The sequence below is a fragment of the Nelusetta ayraudi genome, unplaced genomic scaffold (assembly GCF_046127955.1).
Source record: "Nelusetta ayraudi isolate G7.1 ecotype Tasmania unplaced genomic scaffold, CSIRO-AGI_Nayr_v1 ptg000018l, whole genome shotgun sequence".
In the NCBI taxonomy this organism is placed as follows: domain Eukaryota; kingdom Metazoa; phylum Chordata; class Actinopteri; order Tetraodontiformes; family Monacanthidae; genus Nelusetta; species Nelusetta ayraudi.
This window is the reverse complement of record NW_027466068.1, coordinates 41,004-64,233: the sequence shown is the minus strand read 5'-3', so window position 1 is coordinate 64,233 and position 23,230 is coordinate 41,004. Positions and strand designations below refer to the sequence as shown.

At 44.6% G+C, this 23,230-nt stretch overlaps 2 protein-coding genes across 3 annotated transcripts in view; one reads left to right on the top strand and one right to left on the bottom strand.

Annotated features, from left to right (window-relative positions):
* add2 (adducin 2 (beta)) overlaps positions 1 to 23,230 on the bottom strand; it is an 84,818-nt gene that overhangs the window by 25,544 nt on the left and 36,044 nt on the right. The gene's annotated exons all lie outside the window — the stretch shown is intronic.
* hk2 (hexokinase 2) lies at positions 152 to 22,921 on the top strand. 2 transcript variants are annotated; one of them, XM_076025444.1, is made up of 18 exons: positions 156 to 443; positions 1,536 to 1,698; positions 1,909 to 2,057; positions 2,761 to 2,880; positions 4,973 to 5,068; positions 7,621 to 7,720; positions 8,399 to 8,582; positions 11,850 to 12,011; positions 12,247 to 12,480; positions 12,991 to 13,295; positions 14,138 to 14,298; positions 14,389 to 14,508; positions 15,960 to 16,055; positions 16,528 to 16,627; positions 17,461 to 17,644; positions 18,282 to 18,437; positions 20,673 to 20,909; positions 21,904 to 22,921. In XM_076025444.1, the coding sequence occupies exons 1-18, from the start codon at positions 387 to 389 to the stop codon at positions 22,046 to 22,048; spliced, it is 2,769 nt and encodes a 922-aa protein (XP_075881559.1). In that variant the 5' UTR covers positions 156 to 386; the 3' UTR covers positions 22,049 to 22,921. The 2 variants fall into 2 exon arrangements, 1 of the variants encoding a protein (XP_075881559.1); XR_012926575.1 differs by lacking the exons at positions 16,528 to 16,627; positions 17,461 to 17,644; positions 18,282 to 18,437; positions 20,673 to 20,909; positions 21,904 to 22,921 and having other exon boundaries at positions 152 to 443; positions 12,991 to 13,299.

Here is a 23,230-nt window from a genome sequence, read left to right as displayed (position 1 = left end):
TATTATTATTCTGTTACGCTTGTGACGCATTTTCTCATAGACTCGTAGCGGAATTGGAAGATCAGGCCGTATCTTAGCCTGCCCCCTCCGTCTTCTTTACAGCCAACCAGCGCGAATCTTCTTGTGTTGCGTCATCAAAGTGCAAACTCCAGGAAGTTGGAAGTTTCAGTTTGCGACGTATAGTGCAACTTAACGAAACGCCTTTTTTTTTTTTTTTTTTTTAAACACCACGACTTTACGCGGCGTCCAGAGACTTAAATCAATCGCGGATTAAGTTCTAAACTTGGTCCCTGTAAAAAACGAAAAGGGAAAAACTAAACGAGTCAACTTTTGAACAGGGCGGTGAACAGGACGTTGTTGTCGACCCCACATTTCCCTCAATAAAGATGCTAGCCACCGGAGCTAATGACGGCGCAGAGCTTCACGATAGCCCGACACAAAAAGTAAGTAGTGCCTCACAAACACTGTTGTTTGCTGTGGAGAATGTTCCGTGTGTCGCTCCTCAGCTCAGAGAGCACAAGCGGGGTCAGCCACCGGTTCGCCCGTCTCAGGGCACTGACGACACGTCACTTTCCTTCACCCTTTGTCGCCGGTGTCCCAAAAAGGCAGTGAAAAATGAAATACATGACGCCCGGTCAGGTTGCCAGGCTCAGTGTTGACTCTGTTTACAGTAAAGGCGATTCAGTGCAAATTTATTTCCCGTCTCTTAAGTTTTTTGTTTGTTTGTTGCATTTTAAATAAGATTGGATTAGATTAGATTGAACTTTATTGATCCCAAATTGGGAAACTAGACTGTTGCAGCAGTCAAAAAGCAAGACAAAAAGTGAAAATAGAAGAATAAAAAAATAAACTATACAGTAGTTACAGTTACAGTTAAAGGCTGGTGAAACTATACAGTAGTTACAAGATATACAATTTTAAAAAAAAATCCAATCAATCTATTTCTATTTATAAACCTCTATTTCATTTGGAACAAGATAGCAACAATAACTCAAATTCGGGGAGAGGAGCCAGGGCAAAAATGGTATTGTTCGAAAACGAGCAGTAAGAAGTCATGCTTATCTTGTCCTGCCCATGTTTCTGTCGTTTCTTGTTAACCTTTCCATAATCCTAACATACCCCCACCGGAATGTTGGATATTTCTTGTTTGTTGTTCGTCTGTACTGTATGCTTTGCAGGTGCGAGTTTTTGCAAATATTACTCTAATCTGCTCATTCGTCTTTATGTAGCTCAGCATATTATTATTATTATTTTATTTCTACTGTTTATTATTAAAATATTGATTGAATTCAATTCCATGTGCACACTTATTGACATATTGATATAGCAGCACTATCCTTGTATTGGGGGCCTGGTAATTTGTTTTGTAATTTTTTTCTTTATTTGGCAGCAGGTAAAAAGTTTTAATCAAAAAATGTGGTCAGAGATGCAAGAATGTAGCTTCATGTCTTATGCCAGATGGAGACTTGGTACATAAGGTCAGATGACAGGAGCTGCCCTCACAATCTCACTTCCTCTTCTCCAAAATGACGCAGATGGACAGATACCTTGACCGTTTCCAGCTGTCAGATCGGACCTTGATGGACATATCAATCAGATTTCGCAGAGAAATGGACAAGGGTCTTTGCAGGGACACTAACCCAACCGCTGCTGTCAAAATGCTGCCCACGTTTGTTCGCTCTACTCCAGATGGAACAGGTGACCCTCTCTATTAGGTTATATAAGCACATTATACAGAAAAAAAACAGGATGTGAAAAAATTAACCCAACACAACAGCTATGCCATGCACTCGTTAGTGTAGTGACTCAGTGCTATACCTGGTGTGCGTCTTACGGTTACTTTTGAGTTTTCAGATGTACTGTTGACAAATGCAAGAAAATGTTTGTGTGGGTCGGGGTTTGTCACAGAGCAAGGTGAATTCCTGGCCCTCGACCTTGGTGGGTCAAACTTCAGAGTGCTACTGGTCAGAGTCATGGCTGATGGCGAGCAAAAGGTGGAGATGGAAAATCAGATCTATGCCATCCCTGAAGACCTGATGAGAGGCAGTGGGACTGAGGTGAGAAATGCCACACCACCTCCTGTGTAACTGAGGGCACCATTATGTCGGGTTTGAAAGATCGGAAGCCTGTACTTATTTAGTTCTGTACTAAACTTGTCTGAACCATAATGCCAGTACTAATGGTGAGAGGAGTAATTGGTAGTTCCCGAGTGCATTGTATTGTAGTTGATAATGACCAATAATAACCCTTCTGATACCCTATGGCAGTGCAATTTAATGGAAATCTATAGTGAAAAGCAGCACATGCATGATGGTGAAACTGTAGACTGTCAGCCTTTGAAATGCAATTATAGATATAAACGAATTGTATTATGTACGTGTTGCTATGAAAAAGTGATCTAGTAGAATTAAAAGTTATTCCCGTTGAAAAATGTAATGAGTAACTTAATGAAAGTATTACAATATAAAAAGTAATGACCTCATTACTTTTGTTACTTTTGGATTGCTTCATTGCCTCTTTACTCATTTTCATAAGATGCAAATATTCTTCTGGTTGATTGTTTCATCTCTGGAGGATGACACCAGGAGATGCAGTTTGCATGAAACTGTGATGTTGTTCCCCTGTTCTGCTGGAGTTTCTACGCAGCAAAAGCATTTTCCTTCCATTTCGTGGTCATAATGATGCACAAAGAGCTGTAACATACAAAGTGCCATTCCTGCAGTTTCTGAGAGTAACAAGCCATTTCTCTCTCTCTCACAGTTATTCGACCACATTGCAGATTGCCTGGCTAACTTCATGGAGAAGCTGAACATAAAGGAGAAGAAGCTTCCCCTGGGCTTCACCTTCTCCTTCCCCTGCCAGCAGACTAAGCTGGATGAGGTTTGTTGCTTAGCTTTTCAATTCTGCTTTCGTTTTTTTCCTCAAACTGTTCCCCTCAATTTGTGTTCATGTCAATTGATCCAGTCTTATTGGCACCTCCAGGCATAAATATTGAATACATTGCGGTAGGGATAGAGCTGTTGCGCTTTCAAAATAGAAGCTATGAGGTAATTATTTCAAATTCAGGAATAAGATTTTAATGAGATTTTAGCATTGTTTTGCAATGGTTGTGGGTGTGTGTACTAAAAAAAACTTCACTTAAAGACTTAAGGCTGACTAATATCCCATTTATTTTAGAGATGCACCGATCCAGTTTTTTCACTTCCGATACCGATACCGATATCTGAAGTTTAGTATCAGCCGATACCGATCCGATATCGATACAGAAAAACAGCATTGAATCACCTAACAAATTATGTCTTGTTGTTTAGAAAAAAACTGCCTTTTTGTGCAAGGCAATGTCAGACTTTCCTCATTTTCTAAAAACAAATAAAATGATCAAGATTTACTGAAAAAGTTATTTAATACTGTGTACCAGTACAGTAATTCAAAATAAACAGATAGCTTCACTAGCTTTGTCAAAGTCAAACATGAAAAAAAAAAATATAATAAATATCTTCCTGTTCAGTCAGTGCAATTAGGAGTATAACACAAAATGTAAAATGAAAAAGAAGCTGAAACTGAGAAAAAAAAGAAAACTATAACTTAACTATCTTGGTCAAACAACATGAAAAAGGAACAAACCCTCATTAAAATGGTTCAGTCAGTGCAATTAGGAATTCAAAGTGCAATGTAAAATAAATAGTAAAGGAGCTGAAATTGAGAAACAAAACAATAGCTTCATGAGCTTGAATGGCAGATGTTCAAAGTAAGCAGCAATCAGCTATAGTGTAGTGCAATTGTGCAAACAGAACTTTAACACCCATTACAGAACCAGCTGAATAACAGAATAGCTTCAATAGCTTGGTAAAAAAATAAAATCAGTGGTAACATGTTTTTTTCCCCACATGCAACGGCATCACTCACTGCGCGCTGTGAGAGAAGTCCCTCGTTGACTACCAGCTGCATTGTATGTGCGACGCAGCCCACACTATGCACTGCCATGTTGTCCATCGCCTTTCTCATGTTGCTGGCATTGTCCCTCAGAATCACATGGACTTTGCTCAATGGAATTTGCCACTTGTCAAATATATCCTTCAGGCTCGCGGCAGTTGCGTCGCTCGTGTGTGACCCACGAAAGTTCGCTGCATTTAACATTGCACTGCGTGGAACTAAACTCTCATCCAGCCAGTGTGCTGAAAAGCGACACGGGGGAAACGTCGGAGCTCCACATATCGGTTGTAAAGCTACCGTCTAGTATGTGTATCGGAACATTAACGGTGCAGATATTGCACGTAGCCGTGGAGTTTGATGGCTGAGGTAATGTAAAGTAGTTCCAAACGGCGGATCCTTTCGCTCGTTCCACTTTGAAAACCGCGTCAACCGCACGGCCGCTGCTCTGTCGCAGACGTCACTCGCATCGCACAGCATAGAAATACACAGAACGGAACTGCTCCTATGGATCGGGCCATTGGATCGGCTCATTGTCACCGATACCCGATCTAGAATTTTATTAAATATTGGATCCGATACCGATCCCTGTATCGGATTGGTGCATCCCTAATTTATTTCATTGCCTGCTTATTGCTTAAAGTCCCGTCATTCAGTTTGTTCTTTTTGACTGTGGCAAAAAAAACAAAAAACCTCTCTTTAAGTGCCTGAAAGCTTGAGCAAAGTTGGTGACAGAAATAATATTTTGTGGATATGTAATAAAGAGAGGCTGGGTTGTTTCGGTCAGGGGTGTTTTTAACAGCAGTGGAATGTGACCATGTATTGATGGTTGATTGTAGTCTTGTGGAATGATGGGCCCAGGTGCAAAATCCATATTCATTGTTGCAAGTTTTCTCTGCACCATAGTCGAAATATTTCTTTCTCAACCGCTGCTGAAAACCAGAAATGCTGTAAATGGAAACCTTTTTTCCTGACCTCTTCTCACCATTGTCTGAGAACACACTGCAGTGGTATTGAAGCGTCTTAAACGTCCATGTTGCAGAGTGTTTTGCTGTCATGGACCAAGTGCTTCAAGGCGAGTGGAGTTGAAGGAGAGGATGTGGTCAGACTTCTGCGGGAATCCATCAGGAAGAGAGGGGTAAGTCATGTACAGAGGGTGCTCTCAGCTCCAAACCATATTTGCAACACTTACAAGGGATTAGCTTTGATGTAGTTGGTGCTTGATAAACAACAGCAATATAAAATGGAACAGCTAACCTTGCTAAATATATAAAAATATAAAAATATGTACATGAGAGATAAAAATAACGAATTACAAAATAACAGAAATAATAAAATATAATTTGCAACATAAGTCTGTTGTGCAAAGAAATATGTGTGCAGGAGAGGTGTGTTCATGAAATGCATATTGTCTACGGGAGGAAGGTTGGGGAGGGGGGACTCGGGAAGTGTTAATGAGAACAGTTGCGGATGGGAAGAAGCTGAGCTGCTCTTGTGTTGGGAGGTTCTGGTCTTTATAGACCGCAGCCTCCTGCCAGAGGGCAGAGAAACAAACAGTCCATGACCAGGATGGGAGGGGTCAGCTATGATCTTACCTGCACGCCTCAAAGTCCTGGAGGTGTACAGGTCATGCTAATTAGCGTGTAGTGCATCAGTTGCTGCGACTGCTGCTGCTGCTGCTCAGCAACACTTGCGTCAGGGCTGCTGACGTGCTATTCGCTCGCCATGCCGCGGGTCTCAATTTGGATTAAATGTAGAGCCTGACGGCGGCAGGCTGCCGGGGGTCCAGCTGCAAGGCTCCGGTTGCCTGTGGATAAAGCAGCGTGTCAAGGAGGGGTGGCTGTTGTTGTTCGCCATTTCCGGCTTTCTGTCCCCCACTACAGCTTCTAGAGCCTTGGTTAATGTAGAATAAACCATGAAAAGAACTGCTGGCTCCCATCAATCTGCACTGCACACAGCGCCACACTGCACATTTTCTTTAATTCAACTCTGCAAGACATTTGGATGCTCTCAGGCACACTAACCCCTGTTTTACACCAGAAGCGTCAGCAGAGCGTCAGCAGAGCGACCGCGTTGACGCTCTGCTCACGCAGAGCACCCTCCCACACAGGACGCGTTTTACGAGCAGAGCGTCTCGCGCAGCGGCTCGATCGGTTCACGCGAGGATTGCAAGATCGCGCGACAACCCAGGTAATTTTCGCGTGTTTTTAAAGAAAACAACAATGCAACAAAACATCGATACTTCGAGACACTGTTGGGACAGTGTCTCGAAGTATCGATGTGTGTAAAAAAGAAAATAATAATAAACCAAACTGCTGGCATCATACAAAATGCAGGTATTTAAAGTATAGATGCATTTTGTTCATCATAGTTTGAGATTCAAAGTGAAATCTGTTTTTGTTTGACGGCCGACCTGAACAGCGTTGAAGCCGATGCGTCACGTTGATGTTTCACAGTAAAGTACAGCACATATAAAAACAAAATCCAGCACATTGTGTGTTACGATGAAAATCAACCGGATCCACCGTGTTTTTACACCATTGACTTCCTGTCTGAACGATCCCACCTGCTACGATTGACGCAAGCGTCAAAGAATAAATTCTGGCGTTCTTTTCCAGCGGGTCGCGTTTTACTGCTTCTGGGACGCTTCTGAAACGCGGACGCTTTGCGCCTGGTGTGAACCTGCTCATTGACTTTAGTGGCCGCGTTTCACTGCGTCGACGCGGACGCTCTGCTGACGCTCTGCAGACGCTTCTGGTGTAAAACAGAGTACTATTGAGCCAACTCAAGAGTTCTTCCATTCTGAAAGGGAAACAGGCAGAAGATGTCAGTGGTTTAGTTGGGGCCAAAAAAGGACAATGTGAATAAAAAAATGACTGTTATTTTCCTATTGTGAAAATTACCCCCCATTTTCCACTTGTTGCTATCTGGGTGGAGGCCCAGGTGACACTTCCTGTTCACTATAATTGCTCTTGAGTTTCACAGTTGAAAAGACCATGATGACCAAGTTCTCAAAATGTCATCAAAGTGTCTGGAAGAAATGTGTTGTTACAGCTCTGTAGCGTGTGGACTCCTCCGGCCTCCTGGGAAAAGCTGACGTGACAGCGTGGAACTTGCTGCAGTGTATATTTTGAGTGAAAACAATGTTGCTATGATGTTATGGACCACCGAGTCTCGCCTCGGTTCCACCCATCCATCCGTTTTCAATGCCCACTTATTCCTGAGCTCAGGGTCTCGGGGTTCTGCTGTAGTCTCTCCCAGCTCTCATTGGATGAAGGCAGGGTAACACCCTGGACAAGTTGTCAGTTCATCGCAGGGCCACATCGAGATAAACAACCATTCACACTCACACACACACCTGCGGACAATTTAGAGTTTCCAGTTCACCTCAAATGCATGTTTCTGGAGTGTGGGAGGAACCCGGAGAACCCGGAGAACCTGGAGAACCCGGAGAGAAGCCAGCAGACACATGGAGAATATGCAAAGGTCCCAGCCCCGAAATCAAACCCACAACCTTCTTCTTGCTGTGAGGCGGCAGCGCTGACTACTGCTCCACCGTGCTCCCACTACCCCCCCCCCCTCCCCCGGTTCCATGAATTGGAAAATATCACTAGAACATGGGTGAAACATTGATTCAGGGTGGATTTTGACTTTGATGTGTGTGTGTGTTTGAAATCCAACTCCTTGCAGGACTTTGACATTGATATCATGGCTGTGATCAATGACACGGTGGGAACCATGATGACCTGCGGCTATGACGACCACCTCTGCGAAGTGGGCCTCATCGTGGGTGAGTGCAGTCAGTGCAGCGCAACCAGCCAGAAGAAAATGTGCTGTTAACAATTTCATGTCTTTGAAGTGTGTTACAGAAAGGCATTTCACCCTTCTTTCAACCAGGGACTTGTGATGTAGCTTTAATTTATTTAAATTTTCTCCACAAAACTTGGACTCAACCACAGTGCTGTCACCAATTTACTGCTAAAATAAGCAGGACATTTATAAAGAAAATGAGAAAATGAAAAGGGAGAAAAGTATCTCAGCCAAGTGATTGCGTAAGTGTTTGTTTGTTTGTTTTTACCTGCATGCTACGTTACTGATTCAGTCGCGTCTGTCTTGGAGAACGAATCGATGCTGCACTAATGGTGTGCTTGCAACAGGTTTGGATAGCAGCAGCCTGTTGTTGGCAATGGGCCCATGTTTATATCGTCTCCAGCAGAGGTGTTGGCAGGCAGTGAAAGGATGCAACGGGTGCATGTCTAACAGTGTCACAGGAGACAATGTGATGAAAGGCTATGAAACGAGCATATTTAAAAGAATCCTTATCTGGAGAGAAGTGGAAGACAATTTTTCCCGAGGCTGTAATCACTTTGCTAGCCCCAGGATGGTGTTGGAAATGTGCTTTTGTTTGTACACAGCTGATTGGAAGTAATTCTAGCTCAGAGTTGTAACGCACGCCTGTTTCTCCAAGGGACGGGCACCAACGCCTGCTACATGGAGCACATGAGGAACATTGAGCTGCTGGATGGAGACGAAGGGCGGATGTGTGTCAACATCGAGTGGGGGGCTTTCGGAGACGACGGCGCCCTGGAGGAGCTCCGCACCGACGTCGACCGCGAGATGGACGCCGGTTCGCTCAACCCTGGCAAGCAGCTGTAAGTGACTCGACCCCTGACCTCCGGTCAGCGAGGCCGCTTCCTCGATGGAGCTCGCTTGTTCTGTCGAGGTCGTTGTGATCTTACTCAACGTGCCTGACGTCACTATTCTAAATCCAAGCCGCGGCGTGACATCGCCTTCTTCAAAACCAGTTTGCTGCACAACAAGTGGGGTCTTTTCACTGAGGCGCAGACTAGCCAACTAGGAGAAATCAATAAGCATCTCACCCGCACAGACATACACACACACACACACACACACTCACAATCTATCAATGTCTTAATTTATAGATTTACTCTTATTTTCCATGTTCTAAAAAATTAAAGAGGTAAAGATGTTTGCTGCTTGACAGTTTTGACTGACAGACTCCAGTCTTCCTCAGAAGCGTCATCCGGCGTTCTGCTGACGCGTCAGAGGCCATTGAGATCAGGAGGAGGGCAAGCGGTGCCATCAACCGGGATTAGGGGGCGCACACCCTCTCCCATACCTGGCAGGGAGGTGTGGCCGACTCGACGGACTCTGATAAGTCCGTTGAGTCGGCTAGCCGCTAGCTGTTGAATGATGCGTCAGCAGCACATGAAGCTTCTGAGGAAGATTGGAGTCACAGTCGGATGTTACCAGTCAGGCAGGTAACATCTTTACATCTTTAATTGTCAGAAACAACATGCTGCTTGGGATCTATATATGTCTATATGGGGTGTGGGACAAATCCCCTATGTGTCTAATTCATGTAGCTTATGATTGGAATGAACTAAATCTCATGCTGCAGCAGTAACAACATCACACATTTACATTAATTATGGCATAAGTGTCATTAATTGGGGGGTAGAAATAGAATTGGCAACGTTCAGAAACCCTGAAGCTGACAATGTCAGTGCCTGCATACTGTTATTCAGTATTGTTTAACCAAGTACGTCGGGACACTAATTCACCTTGATGTACGCTGAGACTCATGCATTGATAATAAGCCATGGTACACACGGTCGCACCGCATTGTCTGTATGTTTGTTCTTTTCTTCAATTACCAAAGACAAATGAACAAAAGCAACATAAGAGGCAGTTTGCTGCACGGGGACACGCAGCTCCAAGAGTGAAATTAACTCTGTGTAATAGGCTATTTTGTATTAATATACACAACCACACACATACACATGTACATGTGTGTGTGTGTGTGTGTTTATATTTATGTTCATATATATACATATATGTGTGTATACATACATACATACATACATACATACATACATACATACATACATACATACATACATACATACCATAGGAAAAGTTACGGTGGTGCTGTAGGTCATTTCAGTTTGCGGCAGCCTGGTGTTCAGGTCCGTCTGCAGGCAAGCTGTTTGTAGAGGCCAAATCAGAGCAGATTTCAGCGTCAAGTGACATGCTATAGAGCTGGGATTTGATGCAATCAGTGCAGCGTGCTGTTCTGGTTGATTTGAAAAATGTAACCTTTTGTAACATAACAGAGTCGGACTAATTGAAAGCGTGAGCGGGCCTGAACGCCGAGGGTCAGGAGAATTATTGTTGAGCAGACGAGACAATAACTGCAATAACTCGGGTTGGCCAGCGGCATCCACTCAAAACCCTCCTCCAAACCCTTTTGACAAAGAGCGCCACCTCGGGGCCGCAGCAGGGACAGTCTTCCAGCGTTGACTTTGAAGGGTTTTTTTTGTTTCATTAGTTGTTGTTTTTTTTAAGTGTACAGTATGTGTAGCAGCCCTTGATGTCAAAATAGACGTAGTCAGAGTGGTCTCGGCAGGTGCATTTTTATTCGTCAGTGGTCACCGAACACTGTGAAAACTGAAAATATACCCAAAAAATTGCTTTGATGACAATTTATTGCCTAAAAATAATTTAATCAAGGTTCGTAAGCATAGTTTCTCTAGCACACCGACCATCACACAACTCATAGACTCAACATCAAATCAAATTATTGTAAAAAAAGAAAAAAAGATTACACCAAAAGCCACGCAGACCCCAACTGCTGCAAATGAAGCTCAAACATTCATTAAGAAAATAAGTCATCCCTCACTTTGCAAATCAAGGGTGCAAAACTTGATTGAACGTTTCTGAATGAAGGGCGCGTAACCGTGCTTAAAAGTAGAGATGCACCGATCTACTTTTTTCAATTCCGATACCGATATCTGAAGTTTATTATCAGCCGATACCGATCCGATACAGATACAGAAAAACAGCATTGAATCACCTAACAAATTATGTCTTGTTGTTTAGAAAAAAACTGTCTTTTTGTGCAAGGCAATGTCAGACTTTCCTCATTTTCTAAAAACAAATAAAATGAAAATAAGTTTTCCAGATTTACTGAAAAAGTTATTTAATACTGTGTACCAGTACAGTAATTCAAAATAAACAGATATCTTCACTAGCTTTGTCAAAGTCAAACATGAAAAAAAATATATAATAAATATCTCCCTGTTCAGTCAGTGCAATTAGGAATTCAAAGTGCAATGTAAAATCAATAGTGAAGGAGCTGAAATTGAGAAACAAATCAATAGCTTCATGAGCTTGAATGGCAGATGTTCAAAGTAAACAGCAATCAGCTATAGTGTAGTGCAATTGTGCAAACAAAACTTTAACACCCATTACAAAACCAGCTGAATAACAGAATAGCTTCAATAGCTTGGTAAAAAATAAAATCAGCGGTAACGTGTTTTTTTCCCACATGCAACGGCATCACTCACTGCGCGCTGTGAGAGAAGTCCCTTGTTGACTACCAGCTGCATTGTATGTGCGACGCAGCCCACACTACGCACTGCCATGTTGTCCATCGCCTTTCTCATGTTGCTGGCATTGTCCCTCAGAATCACATGGACTTTGCTCAACGGAATTTGCCACTTGTCAAACATATCCTTCAGGCTCGCGGCAGTTGCGTCGCTCGTGTGTGACCCACGAAAGTTCGTCAGACGTCACTCGCATCGCACAGCATAGAAATACACAGAACGGAACTGCTCCTATGGATCGGGCCATTGGATCGGCTCATTGTCACCGATACCCAATCTAGAATTTTATTCAATATCGGATCCGATACCGATCCTTGTATCGGATCGGTGCATCCCTACTTAAAAGCTGCACATCCAGCGCCGATTTTGCCGTCTTCTCCTAAACTGAGACATGAGTAAAGTTCCCTCCCTAATATGTCTAATGTTCCCATGCGGTTGGTTTCAAAATAAAGGCCCATCAAAACCAAAAACACAGTGTGTGTGTGTGTGTGTGTGTGTGTCAACATGCAGGTTTGAAAAGATGATAAGTGGCATGTACATGGGCGAGCTGGTGCGTCTCCTCCTGGTGAAGATGACCAAAGAGCAGCTGCTCTTCCGGGGAAAGATCTCAGCGGAGCTCCTCACCACCGGCAGCTTCAAGACCAGCGACATATATGCCATCGACAGTGACGAGTGAGTGTGTGTGTGTGTGTGTGTGTGTGTGTGTGTGTGTGTGTGTGTGTGTGTGTGTGTGTGTGTGTGTGTGTGTGTGTGTGTGTGTGTGTGTGTGTGTGTGTGTGTGTGTGTGTGTGTGTGTGTGTGTGTGTGTGTGAGAGAGAGAGGGAGAAAGAGAGAGACGCTGGTACAGAGTTTGATGTTTGTTTTGGAAGGCAAACACACGCCCATGTGTCTTCTGACTGGCTTGCAGTGATCAGGAAGGCCTGGCGAGTGCTGAACAGGCGCTCCGGGCTCTGAGTCTGGACCCGTCCCCCCAGGACTGCGCTGCCATTCGGAGGGTGTGTCAGATCGTGTCCACGCGCGCCGCTCACCTGTGCGCCGCCGCGCTCGCCGCCGTGCTCCGGCAGATCCGTGACAACAAGGCGGCCGAGAAGCTTCGCACCACCATCGGAGCTGACGGCTCTGTGTACAAGAACCATCAGGAGTGAGTGCTCACCGCCCACGCTGGCGCCGACTGTCAGGCCTTGTCTGTCCCTTAGCAGAACAAACTGATTGGCGAGTGGCTCTCTTGTCAACTTATCTTCAATAGGAAGGATTCAATTTGTGCACCAACTTGCCAATCCACTGTGCACAACTGAACGTCCATGATGGGCTTGTGACCATGTTTGGTCATCTTTCTGCTCTCAAGATTTCATGTTCTCCATCTGCGATTTCTTCTTCTTCATCTCCCTCTTTTTCCTTCTTCTTCTCTTTTTAAAAGCAAAGCTTGCTCTTTCCCCTAAAAAGTTTTGCCAAATTGAATGTTGATCTAGATTACCCCTGAAGAAGTCATCAAACATAAAAAGCATGACTTCTTAGGATGTGGAGTCGATATTTTGAGCCCGTTGGTAGTCATTTGTTTGAAGGGACTGTAAATGTTGTGTTGCACGAAGGCATTTAGTTGCATTTCATCGCGGCTGCGCCACTTTAAAACCTGCTTCTCCTGCCTCCTCAGGTTCTCCAGAAGGCTTCACAAGATGGTTTGCCGCCTGGTGCCAGATTGCGACGTGCGCTTCCTGCAGTCGCAGTGCGGCAGTGGCAAAGGCGCCGCCATGGTGACCGCCGTGGCCTACCGCCTGGCGGCCCAGAACGCCGAGCGGCAGCGCGCCCTCGACGCCTTGCGCCTGAGCCGCCAGCAGCTGCTGGAGGTCAAGAGGCGCATGAGCGAGGAGATGCTGCGGGGTCTGTCGCGGCAGACCCGCGAGGAAGCCAGCGTCAAGATGCTTCCCACCTATGTGCGATCGACGCCGGACGGGACAGGCAGGTGTTGGAGAGACCACCACAGCAAAAAATAGAAAAAAGGGAAAAGGAATAGCGTTGGTAGAAGCCAAATTGTGTCTGGAAGGAGTTGGAAAGATAATATTACATTTTATTTGTATAGCGCTTTTCAGAAAACTCACAGAAACTTTACAGGGCAATTAACATAAAATCAGTACATACAAAACTGCAAGTAAATCAAAATGCGGCGGTACATAAAATTACAAGAAATCAAACATATCAAAAGAAATTGAAGACGGTGAAGTGTATGACGATGAAGGTGAAATGTATAACGGGCAGGCACTGAAGGACAATTAAATGAATTAAGTTAATTAAGAATTAAATATTACTCTATTAATATTACTTTCTGTGTCTGCTTGGGCTCACACTATTTTCCAATTTAGTATTAGTATTTTGGCATTATTTCAACCAGAAATGTACTGTATTTTTTCATTGTCTACTTGTTTACATTTCAAACAGAGAACTGCTTCTCAGGGTGACAATGGTGGCGGGGGTGGCTGTACTTTTAAAATGCTAATATCCAAATACTAAAGCAAGCACTTGCACACAAGTTTTTGCAGTGTTCACAAGTAGACAATGAAAAGGTTTGCCAAAAAGTGCACTCAGGAACTCACCTTCCTTTTCCCCGTGTTATTAGCTGCCAGGGTTGAGTTGTCTGAGTCAATAGAATATGAGTATTTCTCTGTATGTGGACTCAAGCACTGCTGGGAAACAGCCCATTGTATAGACAACAAGGTTCTTTTCTTTGTTATGTTGAGTTTTTTTTTTGTTTGCTCTCCTGCACTGCCGACGTTGATGCCTGTGTGCTTCTTTGTCCTCATCAGAGCACGGGGATTTCTTGGCACTGGACCTTGGTGGCTCGTCTTTCCGTGTGCTGCTGGTGCAGGTTCAGAGAGCGACGCAGTGCGGGAAGAAACGCAAGGTGACCATGCAGCAGAAGATCTACAGCATCCCGCAGGAGACCATGCAGGGCAGCGGCGAGGAGGTGAAGCTCAGCTCTGTGAAAAATGTTTGGTTTTTTTTGAAAATTCCCCTCCCCCCCTGACAAACAGCCATTCTGTCTCTGTCCTGGCAGCTTTTCGACCACATTGTCTCCTGCATTGCTGACTTCCTGGAGTACAGGGGCATGGGAGGAGCCTCCTTACCCCTGGGCTTCACCTTCTCCTTCCCCTGTCACCAGAGCAAACTGGATCAGGTAGCGCTTTATTAAAGCTCCTTTTACTTTTTTTTTTTTTTTGGAATGATCTTTTTATTTGGAAAGGCACATTTCCATCGCATACATTGATGACAAACTCGGTCATTCAAAGACCTATAGAAAACGCAACAGAACAGAGCTGGGAACCTTCAGAACGTGTAAACATCACATAAAAAAGCAGGATAGGTTTGTACCATGGTTCTGGACCGGAAAGAGGTGGTTCCCCCCCCCAGGTCGGTGGAGAGATCCTGCCTCAGGTGGAGGAGTTCAAGTATCTCAGGGTCTTGTTCACGAGTGAGGGGAAGATGGAGCATGAGATTGACAGGCGGATCGCTGCGGCGTCTGCAGTGATGCCGTCGCTGTACCCATCTGTCGAGGTGAAGAGAGACTGAAGCGCTCGATCTACATTCCCACCCTCGCCTATAGTCATGAGCTTTGGGTAATGACAGAAAGGTCGCGGATTGAAGCGGCCGAAATGAGTTTCCTCCGTAGGTCAGCTGGGCTAGGGCGCCCTTAGGGACAGGGTGAGGAGCTCAGGGTGAGGAGCTCAGGGGGAGGAGCTCAGGGGGAGGAGCTGGGTCACCCGGGATCTTGGTCCAGATCTCGTAAAAGTTTTCTTTCTCAACATTGAGAGGATGAGATATCTTCTCCATAACACAAATCTTGTTTGCGATGTCAATCCAATCATCAATTCCAAGTTCTATTTTGACCCATTTCCTCGTGACAGATTTCTTCCTGGCTACCAATAGTATAGCCAGTAGTTGCTTGTCTTTGATGTTCCACGTTTCAGACAGTATGTTACCCAAATACAAATTTTCACAATTAAGAGGGAAGGGTCCTTTTACTTTTACCTGTTGAATTACTTATAATACTTTATTTTTAGTTGAATCAACTTTGAAGAAATGCATGTTTAAACGTATTATTTATTTTACACCATACAGTTGAACATCAACAGAGTCACACCAATAGACAGAAAAAAAAGTCTTGAGGTCAATCAGACAATAATCTCTGGATAGATTTGACTGCCAGTCAATATACAATCTACTGAAAATAGATACATTCAAGTACCTCTAATCAGTCAGATAATAGAATAAATAAATGATTCAATGTTCCCAAAATAACTTGCACCAATCTTTGTGTATCAACACCAGTGGTCAACTCTCCGGGTGCCGAACCGTCGCTTTGCTTTGGTTTGACACTGAACAGACCGCACGATGCAGGTGTTGTTTTGCACTGCGTGGAAGCTAAACACGCAGTGCAAAACGTGTTTGTCTTCTATCGTGTCATCTGTGTTTTTTTTATTGATGCTCAACCTTTTTTTTTTTTTTTTTGCTGTTATTTTACATCTCTCTGACAAAATGACAGCGTGTAATAGTCACTCTTAGAAGTACAGTTGGTCTGAAATGCTACTTGACCAAAGTGAAGTCAATCGGACTGGTCTTTTGTCGAAGGGCATTCTTCTGAAGTGGACAAAAGGTTTCAAAGCCAGCGGCTGCGAGGGACAGGACGTCATCACGCTGCTCAGAGAGGCCGTCCGCCGCAGGAGGGTAAGTGCCAGATAATAATGTGCCGCGGTGCTGAGACTTTCCAGCTACCAGCTTTTTATTTTATTTATTTATTTATTTTTTTCAATGAGTCACAGCACTGAATTAGGAGTCACAGTCCTGGCTGTGTGAGTGCTGTATGAGTAATGGCGGCAGCTGTATAAAGCAGTCAAAAGGCACAACGAACGACTTGTTTGAAGGAGAAAAGCACCAAGCAATGACCTACGGCCTCGAGGGAATTTGCCATAATTGCAAAGATCGCAATTGTTAAGTGTTGAAGTAAAAAATAATGTTGTGTACGCATGTAGGTGAAAACCCTGCACTCCTGTACTCGACATGCATTCCATTTTTATGTCAGGCAAACTCCCCGGCCCAACATAAACTCAGTCCACAGTTGTGCCTGCATTAACCTTTGTTTGCATTTCCCATTTTCATTTTGACTGCCGATAATAATCCCATCCCGTCTGTCCCACAGGAATTTGACTTAAACTTTGTGGCAGTTGTAAATGACACGGTGGGAACCATGATGACCTGCGGCTATGAGGACCCCAAGTGTGAGATGGGACTGATTGTTGGTGAGTCGGCGGACCCCTGCCTGCCTGCATCTATATTTGTCTGCTCTGCTTATGGCACCGATGGCCCGGAGCGTACTGTCACTCAAATGAGAGAGAGCAAGGGGGAAAGCAACTTCTCAGAAGCTCTGCTGGGGAAAATGAACAAAAACAAAAAAAGAACGTTTAGTGCATGGTTGCACAAATAAATCCTGCCTGTCCTTCACTTTCACCCTCAGCTTCATCATTTACAGTTGTAGCCTATGAGTTTTCTCGGGTCTTGCGCAGCCGGCACAAAGCCAGCAGTGACCTTGAACCTTGAACTGCACTGTAATTAAGAATATGTATGTACGAGGCAGGGTGACACGGTGGCGCAGTGGTTAGCGCTGCCGCCTCACAGCAAGAAGGTCGTGGGTTCGATTCCGAGCCTGGGACCTTTCTGTGTGGAGTTTGCTTGTTCTCCCTGTGTCTGCGTGGGTTCTCTCCGGGTTCTCCGGCTTCCTCCCACACTCCAAAAACATGCATGTGAGGTCAATTGAAAACTCTAAATTGTCCGTAGGTGTGCATGTGGGTGTGAATGGTTGTCTGTGTCTATGTGGCCCTGCGATGAACTGGCGACTTGTCCAGGGTGTCGCCCTGCCTTTCGCCCTATGACAGCTGGGATAGGCTCCAGCAGACCCCCGTGACCCTGAGCTCGGGACTAAGCGGGTATGGAAAATGAATGAATGAATGAATGTACGAGGCATGCCATCGTTTTGCTGCGGAATGGAAGAGAAACTGAAAGTTGTTTCATTAAGAATACAAACAAACAAACAAAAAAAAAACTTGCCCTGCCAAACACGTCTGCTGGCCCCCAGGCACAGGAACAAACGCCTGTTACATGGAGGAAGTGCACAACATCGACCTGGTGCCGGGTGACGATGGCCGCATGTGCGTCAACATGGAGTGGGGGGCGTTTGGGGACAGCGGCGAGCTGGACGACTTCTGCACCGAGTTCGATCGCATGGTTGACCACTGTTCCAACAACCCGGGCAAACAGAGGTACCCCTCCATCACATGAAGCTTTCTTATTAAAAATATCTGTCAGCAGAGCCCAAGTGGCCTCTTTGCAGAGTCCTTGTGTCAAGAATCCATGCATTGCGTTTTGCGCAGCAGCAGGTACGACTGGACTCCTGTAGGGCAGGAATAACGCAGTATAAAGAGCCTGCCGGACTTACTGGAACATCCTTCCTCCTCTCTCCTCGGTCTCCCCTCCCCACTTTTGGTTGCACCACACGTTAAAAAGGTCCAACTGTGTGCTGTCCTGCCACCTTTTGGTAATTGTGAGCCATCGATAACAGTAATTTCGCTGTTAGTTCACGGTGTGGCGGGGGGTTTCTCTCAAATCTATCAGTAATGTTCCTCTGTGACCCAGATTCACGGTCAAAGGAAATAATCATTGATCCCGTGAGGGTGATTGTTCTGTGCAGCACAAGGTTTGCATCGTTGACACCTGAGCAAGGTCGAGCACTCATCAGATCAGAGACGACCTTTGCCTCAGGGTTGCGTGAGCGCTGTGTTCAGAAAGGTCATCCTGTGATCCATAATTAAATCCTCGGGTGTTTGTGGGAACGCGCCGCGCCGGGTGGATTCCCCATGGTGTGGAGTAGCGCACCAGAACCTTTGCTTTTCCTCTCAGGTACGAGAAGATGATCAGCGGCATGTACCTGGGGGAGATCGTCAGGAACGTGCTGATGGACTTCACCGCCAAGGGCCTGCTGTTGAGAGGAAAGGTTTCGGAGCGGCTCAAGACCCGAGGCATCTTTGAGACCAAGTTTCTGGCGCAGATTGAGAGGTTGGTTATTGGGTGGAAAAAACGAGACCAAAAAAGCCCATTTGTGTATGAGTGTGTGAGAGAATGGGTGAATGACAGGCCAATTGTAAAGCGCTGTGAGGTGCCGTGAAGGCCGCACGCACGCACGCGCACACGCACACACACACACACACACACACACACACACACACACACACACACACACACACATTAAAAGAAATAAGGAAGTTAAATAAAAAATAAAAAACAATAGGCCAACAGGGAACAAACTGCCATCATAAACAAGATATTCACATTATATTGACAGTTGGATTAGTTCACAAATGATGTACATAATATTGACATGTAATTGTTTTATTGCACCTTTATAAAATGTAAATGTGTGAGAAGATGATTTTCCGGAGTGCAGTTGTGCAGCCTGATGGCTGCAGGCAGGAATGACCTTTGTCATCACCGCTGTCTGTGCAGGATGTGGCTGAATTTCTCCATCCTGCTCTGACCAAAGCAGCGTCCCTCACTGCACACCGCATGTGTGTTTGGTCAGACTTCATCGTCTCCGAGCCCTGAAGCATTAAAGGCCCCTTATTATGCAAAACACTCCAGTAACCAGTGTGTGTTCTAGCAGTAATCTGTCTTGAACCTGCTGCTCAAACAAGAGGAGGAAAAAAAATAATTTTCTCTTCTTTCTTTGCTTTTAGAAACCTTTTTGTTTTGTGTGAAAACCTTTTTCACTCACTCATTCACTCACCCACGTTGGTGATAAAACACCCAGACAGGCGTTGGTTGACTCTGCCCACCGGTCATTACTGTCAGCGTTCGCTGGTTTCACAATTCAGTTCAGTTCTTCCGTGAATGTCCCCGTACTTTAAAATGACACGAGTGTCTTGAAGAAGCTGTGCAGTGTTTTATTCACGCTCAAGTATGTAAAGCTTAATTCCTGTTATTCTAACCGAACTAACTGAAAATTCTGTTCATGCGTCTTTGCCAAGGAAACCAAAAACAACCTTTTGTAATAAGGCTTCTTTTATCTCTTCATGAAGAAGAAGCAGAGATGGGAGTGAAGTGTTTTGAACAGAACTTGTTGTTTATAATTTAAATCACAATGCGCTCTGGCTTTGGAGGTTAATGTAAACCTCTGCTCTGGTTTTCATGATTGCACTCCTTTCTTGTTGGAAGGTCACTTTATTTGTGGTGATGGTTGTTACCTTGTTAACCTCCCAACATCAGGGAAGTCAGTGTGTGTGTGTGTGTGTGTGTGTGTGTGTGTGTGTGTGTGTGTGTGTGTGTGTGTGTGTGTGTGTGTGTGTGTGTGTGTGTGTGTGTGTGTGTGTGTGTGTAGCTGCATTTCCATGACAGTTTTTTTGCAAAGTAAAAGCGATATTTCTAAAATTCCGACAAAGTACAATTGTGATTTGCAGGTGTTTCCATTGAATGGTGCAAGGCGCATTAGCCATAATTCTCTGGGATGAGATTTGAGGAGGATTGTTAAATGTGTGTCTTCCTGTATTTCTATATTTGAATTATTTATTTTTATATATCTACATCTGTATTGTGAGAGCTTTGTTGTTAGCCCTACAACTCACTCTGGCCTGTCTGCCAATTTTTCTCTCTCTCTACGTTTTTTGTATTTCCTTCTTTCCCCGACTGGTCATAGGCAGATGAGCGCCCTCTGCATTCTGTATCTGCCCTAGGTTTCTGCCCACAGGGGAGTTTTTCCTGGCAGTACTGTCGGACTTTGCTTCCTCTGGGTGGGGGGCCCAGTTGGTTTTTCCTCTAATTGTACAAAGCGCTTCCAGACGCCTTTGGATGTGATTTAGTGCTGTACAAATAAAAGTTGATTGATTTATTGATTACATTTTTCTCTTTGATTACTTGTAAAAAGAAATATTCCATCTGCTCCTCCTCCGTCCAAACGTTACGCGCCATTGTCACTGGTCAGTTAACTGGTCACGTGACAATGTACGTCACGTCTGCTGACGTGTAAATGTAAAAATTTCCATGACACTTTTGCGATATTCCCCTATATGGATGCGTGTGAAAAGCAACCTGATGAGAGCATCAAAACATTTCAGCCACATTTGAGAGGTTTTTCCAAGTGTAGCTGTTTCCATCACCACTTTTCTATTTCCATATTTAGATTTGGCGCAGTTCTAGGAGTCATGGAAACGCAGCTGCTGTCTGTCTGTGTCTGTCTGTGTCTGTCTGTGTCTGTCTGTGTGTGCACCAAACACTGAAAGCGTGTCCTTCGTCCCGCAGTGACCGGCTGGCCATGCGGCAGGTGCGCTCCATCCTGCAGCACCTTGGCCTCACCGGCTCCACGTGCGACGACAGCGCCCTGGTGAAGGAGGTCTGCAGTGTGGTGTCGCGCCGCGCCGCTCAGCTCTGCGGCGCCGGCCTGGCAGCGGTGGTGGACAAGATGCGGCAGAGTCGCAACCTCAACCAGCTCTCGGTGGCCGTGGGAGTGGACGGCACCCTTTACAAGACGCACCCTCAGTAAGGCACAGCCACCCGGCGCTAAAGGCTTCCCGCTGTGTACAACACTTGATAGAAAGGCGAAAACAGTTTTTTTTTCCAGTGTTAAGGTTTAACAAGTGCCTTTTTTTTTTGTTTTTGTTTTTACAATCACAGCACTTGCACAAGTAGATTGCATTCCGGATTTGGGTGCATTCACAAATTATTCTCTTTCTTTCACGCTCATGGCCATCAGTGCTACAAAATGAAGTTGAACCTGTTGCACACAACACAAATTGATTTATTTATTTTTTTTTAGCCAGACAGAAAAACACAGAGACCTTCGTCCAGGTTGGTTGTCCTCTAATGGAGTTTTTTTCAACCACGGTGCCGCAGGACACTGGTGTACCGTAAGATAGTGGCAGGTATGCCGTGAAAAATGATCCAATTTTACTGAATTGGTTTAAAAAACAACAAAAGTTATATTGCGGGATGACTATGCTTTAAAAGGAATGTGAGCCTATCTTCATCCCTCATGTCCTCCCAGGTTATCAGCTTTGTGTGAACCTAAACAGACCCAGGTTTCACACTGACCGAGTATGAATCGATTAAGAGACTCTATTGTCATTATTAGGCTAAAAAAAAGTGATTTTAGAATATTTTTGGTTGATGGTATGCCATGGGATTTTTTTCAATGTCGAAAATGTGCTGTGAGCAGTTGAAAACTACTGCTCTAAGTCACTGCAGGTTGAATGGCCATTATTAATTCATTAAAAAAAAAAATCAGCTTTCAGAAAAAGAACAGCACAGAACAGCTCAGAATGTGCTGCGTGCCTGAAAGGGTTGGAATACATAAAAATACAGCGTCAGACACTGCATTTTTAAGGCCTGACTGCTGCTGAAAACACATAAAGCTCATCTTTAGAAAAAAAACAACAAAAAACATCATTATTTCTTTGAACAGTGTCAAAATGGTGTTGGCCAAGCATGCCAGTGGTCAGCAGTGTGATGGTCTCTTCTTGTCTCCACGGTGAAGTTTCTCTAGGATCATGCAGGAAACGCTGCAGGACCTGGCCCCCCAGTGTCAGGTGACCTTCCGCCAGTCCGAGGACGGCAGCGGTAAGGGGGCCGCCCTCATCACGGCCGTCGCCTGCAGGATGAGGAGCGACGAGCAGCGCTGAGCCAGTGCTGCAGGTGGCTGGTCACAGGTAGAATGGTTTACTGAGTTAGTTACTGAGACTGCAGTTTCTGAGGGCGGGTCGGCGGTGACGCTTCACCCGCACCCGGTTAGTGTTTAGATTTTTGAATTTTTGTGTGTTGCCGTGCACAAATTTGAAATGCTTCTCCTCCTTTGTCTTCGGCGTGGTTCCCCTCAGGGGTGGCCGCAGCCAATCATCTGCCTCCATACAAGCCTCTCCTCTCACAACCTTTATAAATTATAAATCTCCTCTCTGTGACTAATCTTTCAGCTCATCTTTCGATGAATCCACTTACCCAAATGAGTAATTAAAAAAAGATGCCTTAACAAGTCAAGGGCCAAAACATAAAATGTCACCTGTATGAAAAAAAAACGAACGACAGAGGCAAAACTGCAAACTTAGAAAATGCACCAGTGTGAAAGTTGAGCTTAACTGTAGGCAACAAGTTCTGCCAAAGATTCTCTGAGAAGCGATTCTTTGTGAGCGATCCACCTGAAATTTAACGTCCATTACCATTTATAATGGCACATGAGCTGAGGAGGAGATGGAATTGCATCTAAGGGAAATAGAAATACGAATCATCGTATCTTAAAGACTCTTTGTTTGTGTGTGGTGGGAATTGCATGAAATCAGTGGAATGTTTTTAGAGCGTAGTATTAAACCAGTTGATCGTCACAGCCTGCAAAAACATAATTACATTTTCACAGCATCATTTTTTTTTTCCAGTCACTTGTCGAATTGTTTCAGTTTGATTGTGACCAGCAAGTCCAAATGTGTGATTTATGTTGCTTTGATGTATTTAAAGTTGTCATTAAAAGTCCTTTTTGTTTAAAGGTCAGATTTTTTTTTTTCTCACCAAGTCCTGTCGCCAATTATTGTTGTATTTTTTTCTTTTTGAGCATTTTGCCTCGCCGTCGCCCGTCTCTCTTCTCCCCCTCCAATTGGAAAATGAATTGTGATGTAATATGAAATGTGTCTTTCAACAAATCTGGGTAATTGTAAATGAAAGATGAAGATGTAATAGAGTTAAAGTTAGATCACTTCGACATAGGCTGCCATGGCAACATTATGCTTTGCTGTGACAGTCTCGATGTCAGATCATCAAATGGCTACACACAATTACTTTCACCTAAACACTGCCCATAGACCAAAAACACTTTTCTT